Raw genomic sequence first — 17,591 nt, 5'->3', positions numbered from 1 at the left:
AATGCCAGCAGCAAACCACTGAACTGAGAATAGGACCCCCGTTGAAGGAATCAGAGAAAGAACTGGAAGAGCTTGAAGGGGCTTGAGACCCCATATGTACAACAATGCCAAGCAACCAGAGCTTCCAGGGACTAAGCCACTACCTAAAGACTATACATGGACTGACCCTGGACTCTGACCTCATAGGTAGCAATGAATAGCCTAATAAGAGCACCAGTGGAAGGGGAAGCCCTTGGTCCTGCCAAGACTGAACCCCCAGTGAATGGGATTCTTGCGGGGGGAGGGTAATGGGGGAATGTTTAGAAGGGGAGCACCCATATAGAATGGGAAGGGGAGGGCCTAGGGGGATGTTGGCATGGAACCCGAGAAAGGGAATAACATTTGAAATGTAAATAAGAAATACTCATTTTAATAAAGATGGAAAAAAAAGAATAGTGCAAAACTGAAAAGCTTGGCCCCCAGTAACCAATTTACCTCCCCCAAAACAACCAATGCCACTATAATACCTTAATATTTTACATTTCTATATTGATATCAATAGGACGTACTATGCCTTGTTTGGAGTTTTGTTTTGTGTTTCTTGGTTTTTTTTTTTTTTTAAGGCAAGGTTTCTGTGTAGTCCTGGCTGTCCTGGAACTCACTCTATAGACCAGGCTAGCCTCAAACTCAGATAAACATCTGCCTCTGCCTCCAGATTGCTGAGATTAAAGGCCTGAGCCCACCACCACCTGGTTTTGGTTTTTTGTTTTGTTTTGTTTTCTTTTCTTTTTTTCGGAGCTGGGGACTGAACCCAGGGCCTTGCGCTTGCTAGGCAAGCGCTCTACCACTGAGCTAAATCCCCAACCCTTGTTTTGTTTTGTTTTTTTTAAAGATAGATTTATTTATTTATTTATTTATTTATTTATTTATTTATTTATTAAAATTGTGATTGTGGCATACACCTTTAATCTCAGCACTCAGGATACAGAAAAGAAAAATCTTTAATTTCAAGGCCAGCCTGGTCCAGCCAATTCCAGGACAGCCAAAGCTACACAAGGAAACCCTGCCTCAGAAAAACAAAACAGAAAAAATTTATTTATTTTTTGCTATGAGTATTTTGTGTGTATATGCCTGTGTGCCTCATGCATGCCTATTATCTGGAGATGTGAAAAGAACTGGAACTGAAGTTATAGATGGTTGGGAGCACCATGTGGATGCTGGCTACTAAACCTGGGTCCTCCAGAAGAACAGAAGAACTCTTAACCACTAAATCATCATCTCTCCAACCTCCTATGTCTTATTTTATAGAGGAGGGAAATGGACATTTTTGAAGAGTTAAGAAGTAGTTAACTCTATTTTCCAGACCTTTTATAGATAGCATGCATCATTACACCCTCACAGGTGGAGAAAAGCATGCTTTCTGAAGGGCAATAACACAGGAAGAAGTTGGAATAAAAATTAACAAGTCACCCACTAGAGAAAATACCTCAAACTTGAAAGCCCAATCCAAATCTTAACACCTACAACCATGGCCCCAAACCACAATGGAAGAGGCTAGACACCGTAACTTAAAGCTTACCAAGTTTTTGACCTGATGATGCTGTGTGCTGGCCTTGAAAGCCACAGTCGGCAGTTCATTGCGAAGGTATTCCAGCCACTTTTCCACAATCTCCTTGGGAACCAGGTCTTAGAGAAATAGAAACAGCCACAACTTGTAAGATTCAGTACTTTGATGGCTTCCCCCAAGCCACACGCCCATGTCTAGGTCCACCTCCTGCTAACAGATTTCTCCTCTTGCCTGAACTGATCCTGCCTAGTCCCAGGATGGAATTACAAAGGACAATTTGATCCACAGGGCCAGCTGGCCATCCCTGAGGTTTATTCTCTTCAAGAAAATATGTAAAGAAGTAGTTTTGTCCCAGCCACCCCATTCCATGTCAAGGTGCAAAAAGATTTCATTCCCACTTCCTTCCCAATCATTCTAGGCCAGGATAAGTGTCAAGAAAAGCCATCACCCAGAATGGGTATCATTTGTGATGAGTGGATTATATACCAAGCTCTGCATTAATTCTCACAAAAAAGCTATGAGACTGAGCTGTTCATGACCCTCTTTACTGTTTGAGAAATAGAAGTTCTTGGGAATGATATGGCCTGTGTGGTATCCCAAAGAAAATAGCAACTGTAGGATAAGACTAAACCTTCAATGAGTCCCAAGCCATGTCCTTGCCCTCGTCTTTGAGTTCCAGTCTGTGGGGACAGGTCTCTAAGAATGACCAGGTATTAAACTGGCTCAAAATTGCAAGGAAAGGGGGCTAAAAGGTAATTCAGACTCTAGCCCCCCACCCATGTTATACTCTCTATGTGTATATATCAGATGATATTTCTGACTTTCGAAATTTGAACAAAAATTCCTACTATGAATGACTATTCTGAATGCCACTGAGTTGCTAGGTCTCAGCACCTAACTGAGCTAGCCTTAGCTTAACCCTTCCCTGCCTTACCCAACCCTTCCAAAACCTACCTATCTTATTCAAGACCAAGACCAGCTTCTTGTTGCCTTCTGCACGGAGGACAGTCTCCTCCATCTGGAAACACCGGCAGCCCAATGGGTCTCTGGCATCTAGGACTTCCAGAATCACATCAGAGTACTCTACCACCTGCAGGACAGAGAATACAGGGAAAGAATGTTGAGAACAGATGGGGTTGTAGTCACCAGTTCAGTTAGAAAAAAAAAAACAGAAAGAAGAAATTGAAATAAACTGGAGTCCTCACCAAAAGGCTTTAAGAAATGGATACTTGTTACACAACTCAAGCATATAATGCCAGCACTTGATGAAGCAGGATTGCAAGTTCAGGACAGGCTGGGATCTAGCAAGTTCTAGGTTAGCCTAGACTAAAAAATAAGATCTTATCTAAAACAAAGAAAAGGGGGAAATGAATCCTCCTACCTTCCGGAATTCCTTATAATAGGCCTTCCTTGTGGCCTCATCATCCAACTGAGGAAACATATTTAATTCCTGCAAAACTTCTTCCTGTAAAAAAGAAAACAGCCTAGGGTAAACAGGGACAAGTAGGGAGGGAGAAGAAAGAAGCAAAGACTTTTGAAAAACACCGGAAGTTGGAGCACAAAAGGGAGTCCCAGATCACCTAAAAGGAACACTGACCAGGCCAACCATGGTTCACCTACTAAATGCACTTGCTGTGAAGTCTGAGGATGTGAGTTCAATCCCTGGAACCACAGTGGAAAGATAGAACTGACTCCATGTGAGCACCAGGCAGAGGCCTGCTTGGTCACAAGGGGGTTAAGCAGGAAACAAGAAGAAAGTGTGAAAAAACAATGCATGAGGCACATGGGACCAGGAAAGAAATCATTTACTCCAAGCCACTGAGGGCGTGGGAGCTGCAAGTGCATATTGTGTTTGTAAGACAACAGATGCCAGAAACAGAAAGAGACCCAGGAGAAAATCGAGACACACCTTTGTCTCTTAGTCCTCCTTTCCCATGCTCCTTCCTGCCACATGCCCCAGTCATACCTCTCCTGCTCCCTAGTCCCACTGCCATTCCATCTTTAGGCTCAAACTTGGGAGAGGCATTCTTCACATCTGTGGGCACATCTGCTGCAAAGGGCCCCCTCCCTCCCTCTTCTCTTACCTCTCTCTCCCAGTTGGTGTCCTTCTCTGCACTCATCCCTTTCCTCTCCTGACCTTATACCCTTTCTTTTACTCTTTTCCTGTTCCTTGAAACAAAGGGTTACTATGTGGCTATTTCTTCCTTTACAGCAAAACAGCAAATCCACTTCAATCCCAGCCAGCAATAAAAACTGCTTTCTTACCTTTTGTTCAAACTCCTGCTGACGTTTCAGGACATCCTGACAATAGCTCTCCATGGTCCTGTGTCTTTGTCTCTCTTGCTCCCGAGCAACCTGCTGCTTCTCCCTCATCTCTTCAACCTACCAAACAAGCACACACTGTGACTGGATCTGGGTAGGTCTGTAGGACATAGGAGGGAAGAAGTGGGGATAGAAGGAAAGGGACAGATAAGAGAGCAAAAATGCCAGAGAAGAAAAATGAGACTAAGGGAAGGAGGGTGGCAGAGAAAAATTAAAAGAGCAGGGAATACACACAACTCTAAATCCAGCAACTTGAGAGGTTGAGGCAGGAGAATTGCCATTATCAGATCAAGGCCGGCCAGCCAGGACTACATAGTGAACTCTAGGCTACCAGGCCAGCCAGAGTACATAGCAAGACCCAATATCATCCAAGCAAGTCTAAAAATTAAAAGGGGAGGGGGCTAGCAAGGTGGCTCCATCGATAGAAAGGCTTGCCATTCAAGCCTGACAGTCTAAGTTTAATCCCTCGAATCTATACTGGAAGGAGAAAAGCAATTGCCACAGGTTGCCCTCTAACTTCTACATATGGACCATGGCACATTCAAGCTTGCATTTGCCCCCTTCCACCACCACCACAAATAAAAAAATACAGTGTATTTTAAAAATTACTAAAAGTCGGAGGGGAAACAGAAAGAGGTGATAACATTTGAAATATAAAGAAATAAACTATCCAATTAATTTTTTTTTAAATTTTAAAAAATTACTAAAAGTGCTGAGTACTGGTTGTGCACACCTTTAATCCCAGCGCTCCGGAGGCAGAGGCTGGTGGACCTCTATGAGCTCAAGACCAGACTTGAGTGATTTCCATGACTGCCAGGGCTGTTATACAAAAAAACTCAGTCTCGAAATAATAATTATTAAAAATTAAAAATAATAAAAGGACAAAAATAAAAAAGAGTACCTGAGAAAGAGAGAGAGAGAAGCACTCTGAGAGGAAAACACTTAAGTCCAAACAAGAACAAGGCCATAGGATGTACCAGGCAGATAGAGGGAGCTGCTAAACTGGCGCATACCTGTAGCCACAGCTACTCAGAGTTTAAGATAGGATTTCACACACCCAAACACTCAAGACCATCTTGGGCAACAAAGCAAGATCCTGCCTAACAAAGGAAACATGAAGAAAGCAGCAAAAGACTGCAAAAGGCTAGTCACAGAGGAGAGAGCCATCCAGACACACAGAGGAGTGGGAAACTACAAAGACAACATGTGAGTGCTCTAAGGAAACAACATGTGAAAGCTCTAAGGTGGTGAACGTGAGACAGGAGGTGTAGAGGAGGCCAGCAGCAGAGGTTTTGGTGGATCAATGGGAACATAAGGCAGACAGCAACGAACTGGAAGGGCAGAACGAGGTGAGCAAATGAGAAAAGTAAAACCAGTACCACGATGACCAGTCTCACTCTCCCTACCCTAAGAATGAAGAGCATCAAGAACCCCTGCCCTTCCTCGGAATACTATGCAGACCTGAGATTCAAGCCAGGCCATCATTCCCCAAAGACAAAAAAGGCTCACCCTTTTCTTCTTTAATTCGGCCTCCCGACTGGCATGGTCATTGCCATGAACAATCTGGGGAGCAGATGATGGTCTGGACGTTACTTTCTTCCCATTTTGCCTTGCGGGCTGGTTGCCAAGCAAGAAAAGAAAAAATAAACACAGTTATTGAATCCATGGAAACCACCTCCCACCCAGAGGAGCAGGGAAGATAGTCTGGATGAGGACTGAAATCTGCTTGTCTAGCTAGGGTGAGGCCCTTCTCTTCTAACCAGACAGGAACTGAGAGGAAAGTGATAGGGACAAGGGAAGTCAGGAAGGTTTTCCAAGACCAAAGAGAAACCTTTCTTGACAAACAGCTCACAAAATGAGGTCTTGGGACCCAGGGCAACAAGCCCTGAGAACTGGTCAAAAATGCAAATTTTGGGGCTGAGGGTATGTGGCTCAGTGGTAGAACACTTGCCCAGTATGCTCAAGGCTCAGTATGGTTCAATACCCACCACTACAAAAGTACAGAGGGACGACAATAATCCCTTACATGTAAACCAAGCACACACAAAGCAGTATATGGCTTACACACACACACACACACACACACACACACACACACACACACACAAAACCTTCAGATATTCAGGTAACTTTCCTACAGCCAAAAGGAGTGAGGAAAAAAAAAGTCAGCCAGATTTGTTCATCCCTATGACCAGTCTCCCAATAACTAAGCTGACTCCCAACAATACACACACCTCATCTGAACGTAAGGCCCACTTACCTTCTTACAGCCTTTAGAACCTTTACCTGGTTTTTTGTTTTCTGAAAAGACAGAAAGAGAATTGCAATCACCCACTACCCAATGTCTGTTAATGGTTTAATCAGAAAGCCAGGCCAACTAGGAAATTTAGACGCCTCAGATGCCAAGTCTGTCTAGATCCAGCATAAGATGGAGCTGTAGATGGCAAAAACCAGCACGTGTCAAGAGGAAGTAACTAGGTACAATATTTTGAGAATTATGTCAGTGTAAACTCCATAAATTCTTAATGAAATTCTCTCAAGTGACCTGAATGTGTGTTTGTTAATACCTCTCCTCAACATGCCCAAAGTCCTGCTTAGGAGGACTGTGAAACACGCCTTTGGGTGTGTCCCTCAGGGTATCTCCAGAGAGGTTGGAGATAAAAACATCATCCCATGGACTAGAGTCCCAGACTGAATCAGAGGGTTAAAAAGACAGAAGGCAGCTGAGCACCAGCATTCATCTGTCTCCATTTCCTAACCACAGTGACCATATGACAGCTGCATCCCGCTTTCCCCTCCATGACTTCTCTGCCACAGTGGAATTTCACCCATAAATAATGATTCAAAATAGAAGACAGTGGGGGGGGGTTATTTGGAATAAAATTCCAAAGAAAAGAAATTATAAATGAGAATAAAACTAGAAAATGTAGAAACTAATCTTCAAAAACAGAATTCTTGAAAAAGAAAAGGTACAAATAGAGAATCAAGTATTTGTTAATGACAGATTAAAATTCTTTACCTTGAAGATAAGTTTATGGTTTCAGAATGGAAAGGTACACAGAGCATCAATTAAAACATGGGTGCCTGGTTGGTCTTCTGGCCAAACTGACACAAGCTGGAGAAAAGGGAACTTCACCTGAGAAAATTTCTCTATAAGACTGGCCCGTGGGGCATTTTCTTAGTGATTGATGGAAGAGGGTGCAGCCCATTGTAGGCGGTGCCATCCCTAGGCTGGTGGTCCAGGTTAGACACTCTAATGCCAGCCAAAGGAGGAGGATAAAGAAGCAGGTGCCCTTAGCACAGCTCCTTCAAAGAAGACTTTCTATATAGCTACTAGGAAACAACTGGGAACAAAAGCCCCTCAGAAGAGTGCGCCCTCTACTGAGGATGAAGAAACCTCATCGTGTTACAGGCCCGGTACTGTGGTGCTCTATGAAATCAGATACTAACAGAAGTCCACTGAACTTCTGTTTTCAGCATCTGGTGCAAAAAACTGCTCAGGACTTCAAGACAAATGTGCGCTTCCAGAGTGCAGCTATTGGTGTTTTGCAGGAGGCAAGAGAAGCCTTTTTGATTGGCTCTTTTTTTTTTTTTTGTAAGTTCAAAATATCTCCTAGTAACTTTATTAAAAATATGAATGAAAATACATTCAGTTGAATAAGAATGTACATTATGTAAAGTGTGTGCCATAAAATGTGGCAGATCTATTCTTAGGTGTCTAAGGAACCTTCATGCTGACTTCTGAATTGGCTGTACCAGATTACACTCCTACCAGCAGTGAATAAATGCTCACCTCTCCCCACATCCACACCACAATTTGTCACCATTATATTTGGAGGAGTTGGCCTTTATGAAGATACCAACCTATGTGCTATCCATGCCAAACATGTAACAATTATTATCAAAAAATATACAGCTAGCATGCTGCATATTCGGAGTAAGTGCTTAAGAGTTCAATGTGAGGGGAAACATTTCAATCTCAAAAAAATTCTCCTCTTCCTGTTATCAGTAGTTCTGAATGTTAGATTTGTTTTCCATAGGGTCAAAAGGTCTATAAGTATATGATTGTGAGGGGAAATACAGGGGACAGAATCAAGTATTCTCAGTTTATTTTTGTGTGTGAATTTTTTTAAATATAAACAGAAGATGTAAAGCATTAATATAAGCAAAATGTTTCAGTGAACACATTTCAACAGCAACTTTAAAACAATTCTAAATAAACCTGTTAAATTTTTCTAGACAATGCCAGCATTTGGGTTTTTTTAAAAAAAGTCAATGTCTTATTGATTGCAACCAAATAGTGTTTGTAGCATTTTTATCAGACAGTAGATTCTATTCATTCACTGTACTTTTCTGAGTTGTTCTACATGCAAAGTATGTTGTCTGTCTTTTGTATTGTTTTATCCATTTGCTGTTAAAATATATTAAACTGCTTTTTTTTAAAGTTGGTGGTCGGTCAATGTCTTTGATCCCTGGACTGTGAACACGTCAATAAACAGCAATTTCTTCCATGGCCTTTATTTAAGTTTTTTGCCTCCAGGTCCTGTCTTGAATTTCTGTCCTGACTTCCTTCGAAGATGGATGTGGATTAGAACATGTAAACTGAAATACTGCATTTCTTCCAACATTTCATTTTGGTAATAGTGTTTTATCACAGCAATAAAAACCTAAGACAGTGGGCTCTGGGAATGTGTTCAGTAATGGACTAAATGCTCAGCATACAATGACCTGGGTTCTATCCCCAGGAGTGCCAAACTAAGAGAAAGTTTACCAACAACAAAATCCATCCTAGTATACCTGACAAAATTTCTGAACTCCATGAATAAAGAGAAAAGAAGGGTTGGGAACAATGGCACTCAGAAACAGAGGCTGCGCCAAATCCTGCAGATGGATCTCAGAGTTCAGCCAGCCTGGGACATACACACACAGGAGTTCTAGGGACAACCAGGCTGCTACAGAGAAACCCCATCTCCAAAAAGAAAGCCAGGCAATGATGCCTTTAATCCCAGCACTTGAGAGGTAGCAGCAAGTGGATCTCCAAGTTCTGACGCCAGCCTGGTCTACCAGACTAAGTTCCAGGGCAGTCAGCTACATGGAGAAACCCATTGAAAAAAAAAAAAAAAAAGGAAAAAGGGGGAGGAAGGAGAAGAGACAAAAAACTTTTACAAGTGTCCAAATCAAAGTTCCCAACAAAAGGAAGCAGACTCTGAATAGTTAACAGCAAGGCCACTATGGTTGGGATACCTCTTATCCAAAACAGTTTTCTTCAGAAGTGAGTCAGATTTTGATTTTCCTAGTTTGGAATATTTATATATAAACAATTGAATATCAAAGGGAAGAGCTGCGGATATAAGTCAGTTGATACAACACTTGCATAAAGCCCTGGGTGAAATGGAAACTTAAGGACTCTTTGGAAAGTCAGTTGTATTAGATGGTGTCTTAGTAGTCAGATCTAGTCTTTATAAGTTTTGTTGGTAACCATATTTTTTCATTCCCTGTAGATACATAAGCATAGCCACATGCCTATCTTAAAACTCTTGCATGTTTCCACTCTAATGTCAACACATCCATACAGTTGGCCTAGTTCCTCAGTGTTTTCGATAACCCAGTGTCTCTCGGCTGCAGCTGTTCCTTTTCACCAACATTAAGAAAATTGAGAGGTGGGGTTGGGGATTTAGCTCAGTGGTAGAGCGCTTTGCTCAGGCAAGCTTAAGGCCCTGGGTTCGGGTCCCCAGCTCCGAAAAAAAAGAACCAAAAAAAAAAAAAAAAAGAAAATTGAGAGGTAACACCTGGGTTCTCTACCTAACACTACAAAAAACACCATGATGTTGCACATCTGTTATATCAGCCCTCGGGAGGTGTAGGCAGAACCAGAAATCCCTCCTTGGCTATATAGTGAGTTCAAGGTCAGTCTGGGCAACTTAAAACATTGTTTCAAAAGAAAAACAAAGAAATGTCTTGGGCTGAAGAGATGGCTCAGTGGTTAAGAGCATTGACTGCTCTTCCAAAGGTCCTGAGATCAAATCCAAGCAACCACATGGTGGCTCACAACCATCTGTAATGAGATCTGATGCCTCTTCTGATGTGTCTGAAGACAGCTACAGTGTACTTACATACATAAAATAAATAAATCTTAAAAAAAAAGAAAGAAAGAAAGAAATGTCTTTGGCTGGATAGATGGCTCAGTGGTTAAGAGCACTGACTGGTCTTCCAGGTCCTGAGTTCAAATCCCAGCAACCACATGGTGGCTCACAACCATCTGCAATGGGAGCTGATGCCCTCTTCTGGTGTGTCTGAAGACAGCTACAGTGTACTCATATAAATAAAATAAATAATTTTTAAAAGTTTCTTTTCGGGGTTGGGGATTTAGCTCAGTGGTAGAGCGCTTGCCTAGCAAGCACAAGGCCCTGGGTTCGGTCCCCAGCTCCGAAAAAAAAAGAAAAAAAAAAAAGAAAAGAATGAAATTATATTTAAAAAAAGAAATGTCGGTCCCCGTATCAGCATGAGGTGGTCCTGCAATAAAGGCTGTTGAGAAGAAAAAAAAAAAAAAAAGAAATGTCTTGGGAGAATAGAGCTAAATTAAACTATGAGATTCATTTATGTTTCAGACTCAATGCAATTTTCAATAATTCTGTGTACATGACAAAATTTCCCAGTGTAAACCTTTTACTTGTGACATCATATGGGCACACAAAATGTTTCAAGGTTAAAGCATTAAATTAGGAAGTTCAGTTAAGTCCTGAAGAAAGGGGCTAATTACGTTCCAACCAAGTTCTTCTATCTGATCACTTTTATGTAAAAATATTTCCTTCCTTGGAAAACTACTGCCAAAAAATAAAAATTAGGGACTTTTGTAGAAATGTATTCAACATGTTCAAGGTCCAAGTGAGGGTGGGGTAGGAAGAAGAGGAAAAGGGAGGAACAGGAGATAAAAAACAAAATTAAGTCTGAATAAAGGCTGCAAAGTAAACCAAACAAAATAGGGTTAAACTGGACATTGATAAAATTTTGATTAATTGCTGACATGGCTGAGAACTCTAACTTAAAACCCAGGAAGAAAATCCTAAGTTACTAGCTCAGAACTAAGACATCAAACTCAACAAACTCCAAGAGTCAAGAAATGGGCACCAGAAAAAAAATCAACCACACAAAATATGCTACAAGTCTTACTCTGAATGAGTAGAAACAAAAGAGCTATTATTTAACTCGGGTAACGTGTGTTGTTACCAGTTTAGCTAAAAGTAGGAAGTTAGAGGAAACAATATATAACCAGATGGTAGAAATCTGACCAGAATATTCGTTGCCATAGCAACAGTCTCATTATGTAGCCCAGACTAGTATTGAACTTGCAACAATCTTACTGCCTAAGCTTCCCAAACGCTGTGAACACAGGTATGAGCCAGCAAACCCAACAATGTCCCCCACCTGAAAATAGCAACAAAATAGACCTCAAGTCTTTACTTCCAAAGTACATTGTTGCAACAGAAAGGAAAGTGATAGCTAGAATGAACTAGGTCTCAGTATTTTTACAACCTCCACATCCCTGACTTCCTTGACAAAGGAGCCCTAGCACTGGATATAGACAAGCAATGAAAGAAAAGACATCAATCAAAGGAAAGCACCCACTTCAAAGAGGAAAAGAAAGAGTAGGAGGACAAAAAGGGGAAAGGGGACAGAGTCAGTCACCACTCAGCACACAGGATCATCTGGTCACTCTGGCTTTACTAGTTTCCTCGGGAAAACATCCACCACTATGTAGCTGAAAGATTGGCGTCTTACTCTGCCATAACACCTACCTATATATATGATTTTGAAAAACTGTTTTATTTTAGAGAGGTGAGTCTTACTATGTTGTCCAGATGGGTCTGAAACTCTGGCTCAAGCAATCCTGCTGCCTCAGTCTCCCCAGTAGCTGGAGATGCAGGTATACACCATCTAAATTTTAATTCCTGCATCTACTAATTTCTGGACCTAAAATCATCAACTCTCACATCAGTATACACAGACTTGCCCCTTAATTTATCTCTCATCTCCCATATTCTCCCCACCCAAATGTCCCTGTATACTCATAGATGCACTGACTTCATCTGTCCCTTCCCTCCTCTTCCCTGGCATCTAACTTACCTTGATGTCCTCTGGAACTCCGATATAAAGGTGATCCGCACTCTTAGATGCCTTTAGCCTCTCCTCAGAACAGCTGGCCAACTGCCCACCCTTAGTCTTGGCTCTCCCAGTAACAAAGGTTTACTTGTAAGATTTTTCAAAAGATGGATGTTCTTTCTGGAACATTAATCTTGAGCCCAGAAGGGATGGGAGGGATCCTCCAGAGTCACCATTGTCAGACTGGAACTATATCTCCCCCTCTTTTTAAAAAAGCAAAAAGTACAACAAAATCGCTGCTGCTCTTCTGGGGTCCCTACCATTCTGCTGTGTCTATCACTGAAAAGTCACTTTTCCACATTTCCTGAAGTTCAGTGGCTCACAGCTTTGTTTTCCAACAAAGTTCAATCAGCACCCACTTGGAGGTCACCAGGTGGCCCTTCCAATAACCTAGGTTTCCCACTTCCTTGGTATCCTTACATCTAAAGATTTCCACTAACCACACTGCTACTCCTAGCCCTTTCAATACACCAACCCCAATCCCAATCCCTACCCCAACCTTTACACTTATCCTTACCTCTTACTTTACCCATACCCTACCCTAAACCAGACCCAACCTCAATTCCAATTGCAACACATACACCTACCACCTCTCCTACACCTACCCCTAAACCTACACTTCACCTACCCTTACCTGTATGCCTAACCCCAACCTAACCCCTACCCCTTCCCCATCCCTACTATTAACCTTAAACTTACATTTACACTTACCTTTACTCTCAGCTTACCCTTACCCCTACGGTTAACCATACCCTACCACTTTCCCTACAACAACACCAATTCCAAACACAAAACTGTCCCCTAACACTTCCCTTACACTTAGTATAACCTAACACTAACACTAACCCTTCCCTTTTCCCTAACCCTAATGCTAACCCTACCTATCTCTAATCCTTATCTTCACAATTACACTGACCCTTTACCTTACCCAACTATCACCCAACCATCCATTCATGACTAGACTAAAGGAGGCATCACGTGCAGTTTCCTGAACTTCTGAAAGTAGTCTCAGACACCTCTCTCCCATCTTCAGGTTTATGTACCTCCTAGATCCTCAAACCTTGTACTTATTCTTCACACATCCAGCCAGCTCCTTTCCCTCTGTTGTACAACCAGGATACCTTTACTAGTGCTTATTTATCAACGGGCCAGACAAGCAGGATGCCTCCAGATTAAAAACCCCTGCCACCAACACTTGCAATTATAAGTTTTTGGGTTTGGGGCTTTTTGAGTTTTTTTGATAGGGTCTCACTGTTTATCCCAGACATACCTGAAACCCACAGCAGTTCTACTGATTTAGCATCTCAAGTGCTGAAATTACAGGTCTTAACTTCCACATCCAGCTAATAATTTGCTTTCTTATTTTGCATGTGAATGTGGATATGAACCATGTACTGCTCATGTATGTTTGCATGTGTGGGGCCCCAAGTAGGTATGGAGGTACATGTGCATATATGTGGAGGCCCAAAGTTCACATCACATGTCTTCTTCAGTTCCTCTCCACTTTACTGGAGCAGTGTCTCTCAATTGAACCCAGAACTAACTTATGTGGCTATGGTTACCTAACCCTACGGACTGCTATCACTGCCTCTGTGAGGTACAGGGATAACAAGAGGCTACCATGCCTGCCCAGCTATTATGTGGGTCCTAGGGATTTGAACTCTAGTCCTCATGCTTACATGAAAGGCACTTTATCCACTAAGCTGAGTCCTCAACCCAGATTTTTTCTTTTTTGAGAATTACTCAATATGCAACTCAAGTTGGCCTAAAATTTACAGTAATCCTGCCTCTGTCTTCAGCATGCTGGGATTATAAGTATGAATCACCATGCCTGGTTACTGTAAACTTTTTAAATTATAAAACACTCTGTCTTTTAAATAACCAATGAAGACTATTCAACTAAAATTATCTGGGGATAAAGCTCAGTTATAGATCACTTGCCTAGTTCACACAAGGTCCCCGATTTTGATGCCCAGAACTACAGAAAATGTATCTACTCGTTAAAACTCCCCCAGCAGGGTGTGGTAGCCCATGCCTGTAATCTCAGCCCTTGGGAGGCAGAGGTAGGAAAATTGCTGCAAGTTTGAGGCTATTTACATACTGTGTTGAGACTGCCTGGGCTATAGAGTGAAACGCTACCTCAATGAAAACAGTAAGAAATTAAAAAATGAGAGAGAGGAAAGACACAAGTTCTGAAGGCTGAAAGAAAAACAAGTCATCCACTGGGTCTGATTCAGTTAAGAAATGTCTAACATTCAGAAATCAGGCAATGTGCTGACAGCATCTTTTAGGGGGCTAAATTCCAAGGAGCAAGAGTCTGGATGTTGGCAGAGTATTTTGAAACAAGTTCTTGCTATATAATCTAAGTTGGCTGCAATTTCCTATGTAGTTAAGACTTCAACAATTCTCCCTACTTATGTCTTCTGAGTGTTAGAATGAATATATATATATATATATATATATATATATATATATATATATAGAGAGAGAGAGAGAGAGAGAGAGAGAGAGAGAGATTTCTCTGTATAGTCCTAGCTGTTCTGGAATTCACTCTGTGGACCACCAGGCTGGCCTTGAACTCAGAGTTGCCTGGCTCTGCCTCTTGAGTGCTGGGATTAAAGGTGTGTACTACACCTGTCTCATAATTTCTACTCCAATACTTATAGCACAGTTAGCTCTCTATATATAGGTGATAAATCCATTGACTCAACTAACTGTGAAACAATAACTACATCCAGGGGCCAGCAAGATGGCTCAGTGGGTAAAGGAACTTGCCTCTAAACCCTGATGATCTGAGTTTGTTCCTTGGGGTCCACAAGGTCACTCTTGAAAGCTGTCCTCTGACCTTCACATGTATACCATGGCACAAACATTCATAAATTAATGTAATTTAAAAAAACCTATCTATACCGGATATTATTTGTCACCATTCCCTAAACATGTCTAACTACCATTTACTTGTACTTCACATTGTATCAGATTATTACAAAGGAATCTAGAAATATAGAGGAAAATGTGTATAAGCTAGATGACAATACTTCTGTTTTACAGAAGAGACTTGAATGCTCACTGATTTTATATCTGCCAGAGGTCTTGAAAAGAGTCTCCAATAGAAATGCAGAAATGGATATAGTTACAAAAGTGCTTTCATAGTGCTAGGCACTGTTCTAACCATTTCGTTTGTTTACATTCATTAATTCTTCATCATTCCAGATACTCAGGAGACAAGGGTGAAAGGATGGCTTGTGCTCAGCCATTTGAAGGCCAGCGTGAGAAATATTGTAAGACACGAGTAAACAGACACCTGTCATCAAGCTTAACAACCTGAGTTCAATCCCTTGGTCTGCATACATGGTAGAAGGAAGAACTGATTACCAAAGTTGTCACTGACCTCACACATGTGCCACACCACACAAGTGCACACACATATACATACACGCATACATAACTATACTGGGCATGGTTTCAAAAGCCTTTAACCCTAGGCCTAAGGAGATGGAAACAGGAGGATCCTGTTCCATGTCCTCTTCAACTACATAGTGACTTCGAGGCCAGCTTGAACTACATGAAACATTGACTCAAAAATAAATTCCTCTTGACAGGTGTGGTACCTCCTGACAGCTGTAAAGCCAGCAATTCAGGGATGGAGTCAGGCACAAGGATGACAAGTTCAAAGCTAGCACAGGCTACCTGGAAAGACTCTCTGTCAGAACAACAGAAATCAACAAAACAAACAAAAACAACAAAAATCCTCAAAATACAAAATGGTGGACATTATAATTAATCACCTCTGTGTTGTAAATAAGGAAAATGGAGTTAAGGAATTAAATGACTTGGCCAAGGCTACACAGCTAATTTAAAAAAGGGGCGAGATGAAATCAATGTGGCTCCAACATAGAACCGGTGCAACTTACAGGATCAACTGAAAGGTCTAAGTTATAAAGACAGAGGTTAGGGCCTACTATGCAGCATCTCATGATATTAACTGCTGTTTACCTCAGATTCAGTCACTTAACCTTGCTGGTCTCCATTTTCCCATTTATAAAACAAAAATGGAAGCAAGAACTACAAGGAATTACAAGAATACAAAAGATATCGTATGTAAAAGATCCAGACTTAGAGCAGAAACGTACTGAGGAATTTTGAAATTGTGAGCCGAGCACAGTAATATACTTCTACAGTCCCAATACTTGAGAGGTTGAAACAGGACGATAAGACAGTTTGAGGCCATAAGTGCTTTGAGGCTAGCCTCAAAGGAACGCAACCACATGTGGAGGAACATGCCTATAATCCCAGCACTCAGAGGCAGAGGCAGAGGCAGACAGGTGGATCTCTGTGCATTTAAGGCCCACCTTGCCTACATATCGAGTTCCAGGACAGCCAGGGCCACACGATGAGCCTGTATTGGGGGAAAAAGAGTTCAAGACCAGCCTCAGCTACACAGCAAGTTCAAGGCCAACCTCCCATAAATAAATAAACAAGACAGCAAAGTTGTTGTGAAAAAATACTATGACTATTAAATGTCTAGGATTTGGAAAGGGCAGTAGAAGAAACTCACTGTGTCTAAGCTTCATCATGATGATCAGAGAAGCTCGAAAAGAGATGTTCAAATCTGCCTGCTTCTTCCTGTTGAAACAGAAGCAAGAATTTGAAGATAGACCCAGGAACCACAATTCTCCTTTAAGCCCCCTAAAGGCAAAATAAAATGTCACAGAACGTGATCAGGAAGCCCTAAACAATTGGGAAATTAGGAGAATGGGATATTCTGGATCTAGAGCCTGATATGGCTTAGCAGATGCAAGGGAAAAAAGTATTTTATCGCTCAAAGAAAAAATAGATCAGAACCTCTCTTCCTGGAGTCCACACCTCCAGTACAATTAATGGGTACTTGTAGCATCATATCCCAGGTAAAAGACTAGTGCTAAACGCCACCACACTGGGAAGAGCAAATGACACGTTCCTTCATGAAGTGGAGTGATAGTGTATTTCTTTTGAAGGGGCTTCTGCATGTCATCTACCCTTCGAGAGGGGGAAGGGAACAAAGCCCAGGAGTCAACCCTGGAGAAATAGGTTCTCAGAATTCTTACTTATGGCTGCATAGATTGAATCAATGATCAATGTCAGAAGGTGGATATCTCACCTGCATATGTGGCTAGGGTCTACACCCTGGCAAGAGGAGGAAGGATTTGTCATTTGTCCCTCTGTTCTTGGGTCACTGACTAAAGAAACAGTGGCTATGTCTCTATGTGTGTCTCTGCTACATGGGAGAACCCTAGTCCAGTCAATTCTTAATTGTTGGGGAAGGTGGGGCCTAGGTCTCTTTACTCCTTTGTCAATGAGGGGCAAGGCTGCTATGTTTATTTCCATGACGTAGTATGAAGTGCATAGGTTTGAATGAGTAGGGTCCACACACTTCTGCCTGATGGAACCTAGTCTGAATCCTTCCACAGGTGGTGGAGTGGAGTGGTGTGTGTAGATTTCATGTGTGTTGAAGTCACAGCACATTAGTATTGAAGGGCACAGGGCCTCTGGCTCTCTGTGAATGGGGAGGCATAAGACCATG

At 41.8% G+C, this 17,591-nt stretch overlaps 1 protein-coding gene across 1 annotated transcript; it reads right to left on the bottom strand.

The window, feature by feature from the left end:
* Positions 1-1,294: 1,294 nt before the first annotated feature.
* LOC116888765 (guanine nucleotide-binding protein-like 3-like protein) lies at positions 1,295-16,689 on the bottom strand. Its single transcript, XM_032890057.1, has 7 exons — positions 16,587-16,689; positions 6,129-6,169; positions 5,378-5,485; positions 3,812-3,928; positions 2,928-3,011; positions 2,501-2,636; positions 1,295-1,665 (listed from the first exon to the last, which is right to left on the bottom strand). Exons 1-7 carry the CDS (start codon positions 16,603-16,605, stop codon positions 1,493-1,495), a joined length of 678 nt encoding a protein of 225 aa, XP_032745948.1. The 5' UTR covers positions 16,606-16,689; the 3' UTR covers positions 1,295-1,492.
* Between the last annotated feature and the right edge of the window lie 902 nt (positions 16,690-17,591).

Source organism: Rattus rattus, chromosome X (genome assembly GCF_011064425.1).
Source record: "Rattus rattus isolate New Zealand chromosome X, Rrattus_CSIRO_v1, whole genome shotgun sequence".
NCBI classification, from domain to species: Eukaryota; Metazoa; Chordata; class Mammalia; order Rodentia; family Muridae; genus Rattus; species Rattus rattus.
Note: the sequence above shows the minus strand (reverse complement) of the source record. Positions and strands in the feature narration are given on the sequence as shown.

What these genes read in the sequence shown, in the direction of transcription:
- LOC116888765 (XM_032890057.1), bottom strand. An exon ending in AGCAGGAGTTTGAACAAAAG is followed by an intron (nt 3,012 to 3,811) that starts GTAAGAAAGCAG and finishes TCTTTTTTACAG; the next exon opens with GAAGAAGTTTTGCAGGAATT. An exon ending in ATTATAAGGAATTCCGGAAG is followed by an intron (nt 2,637 to 2,927) that starts GTAGGAGGATTC and finishes TCTGTCCTGCAG; the next exon opens with GTGGTAGAGTACTCTGATGT.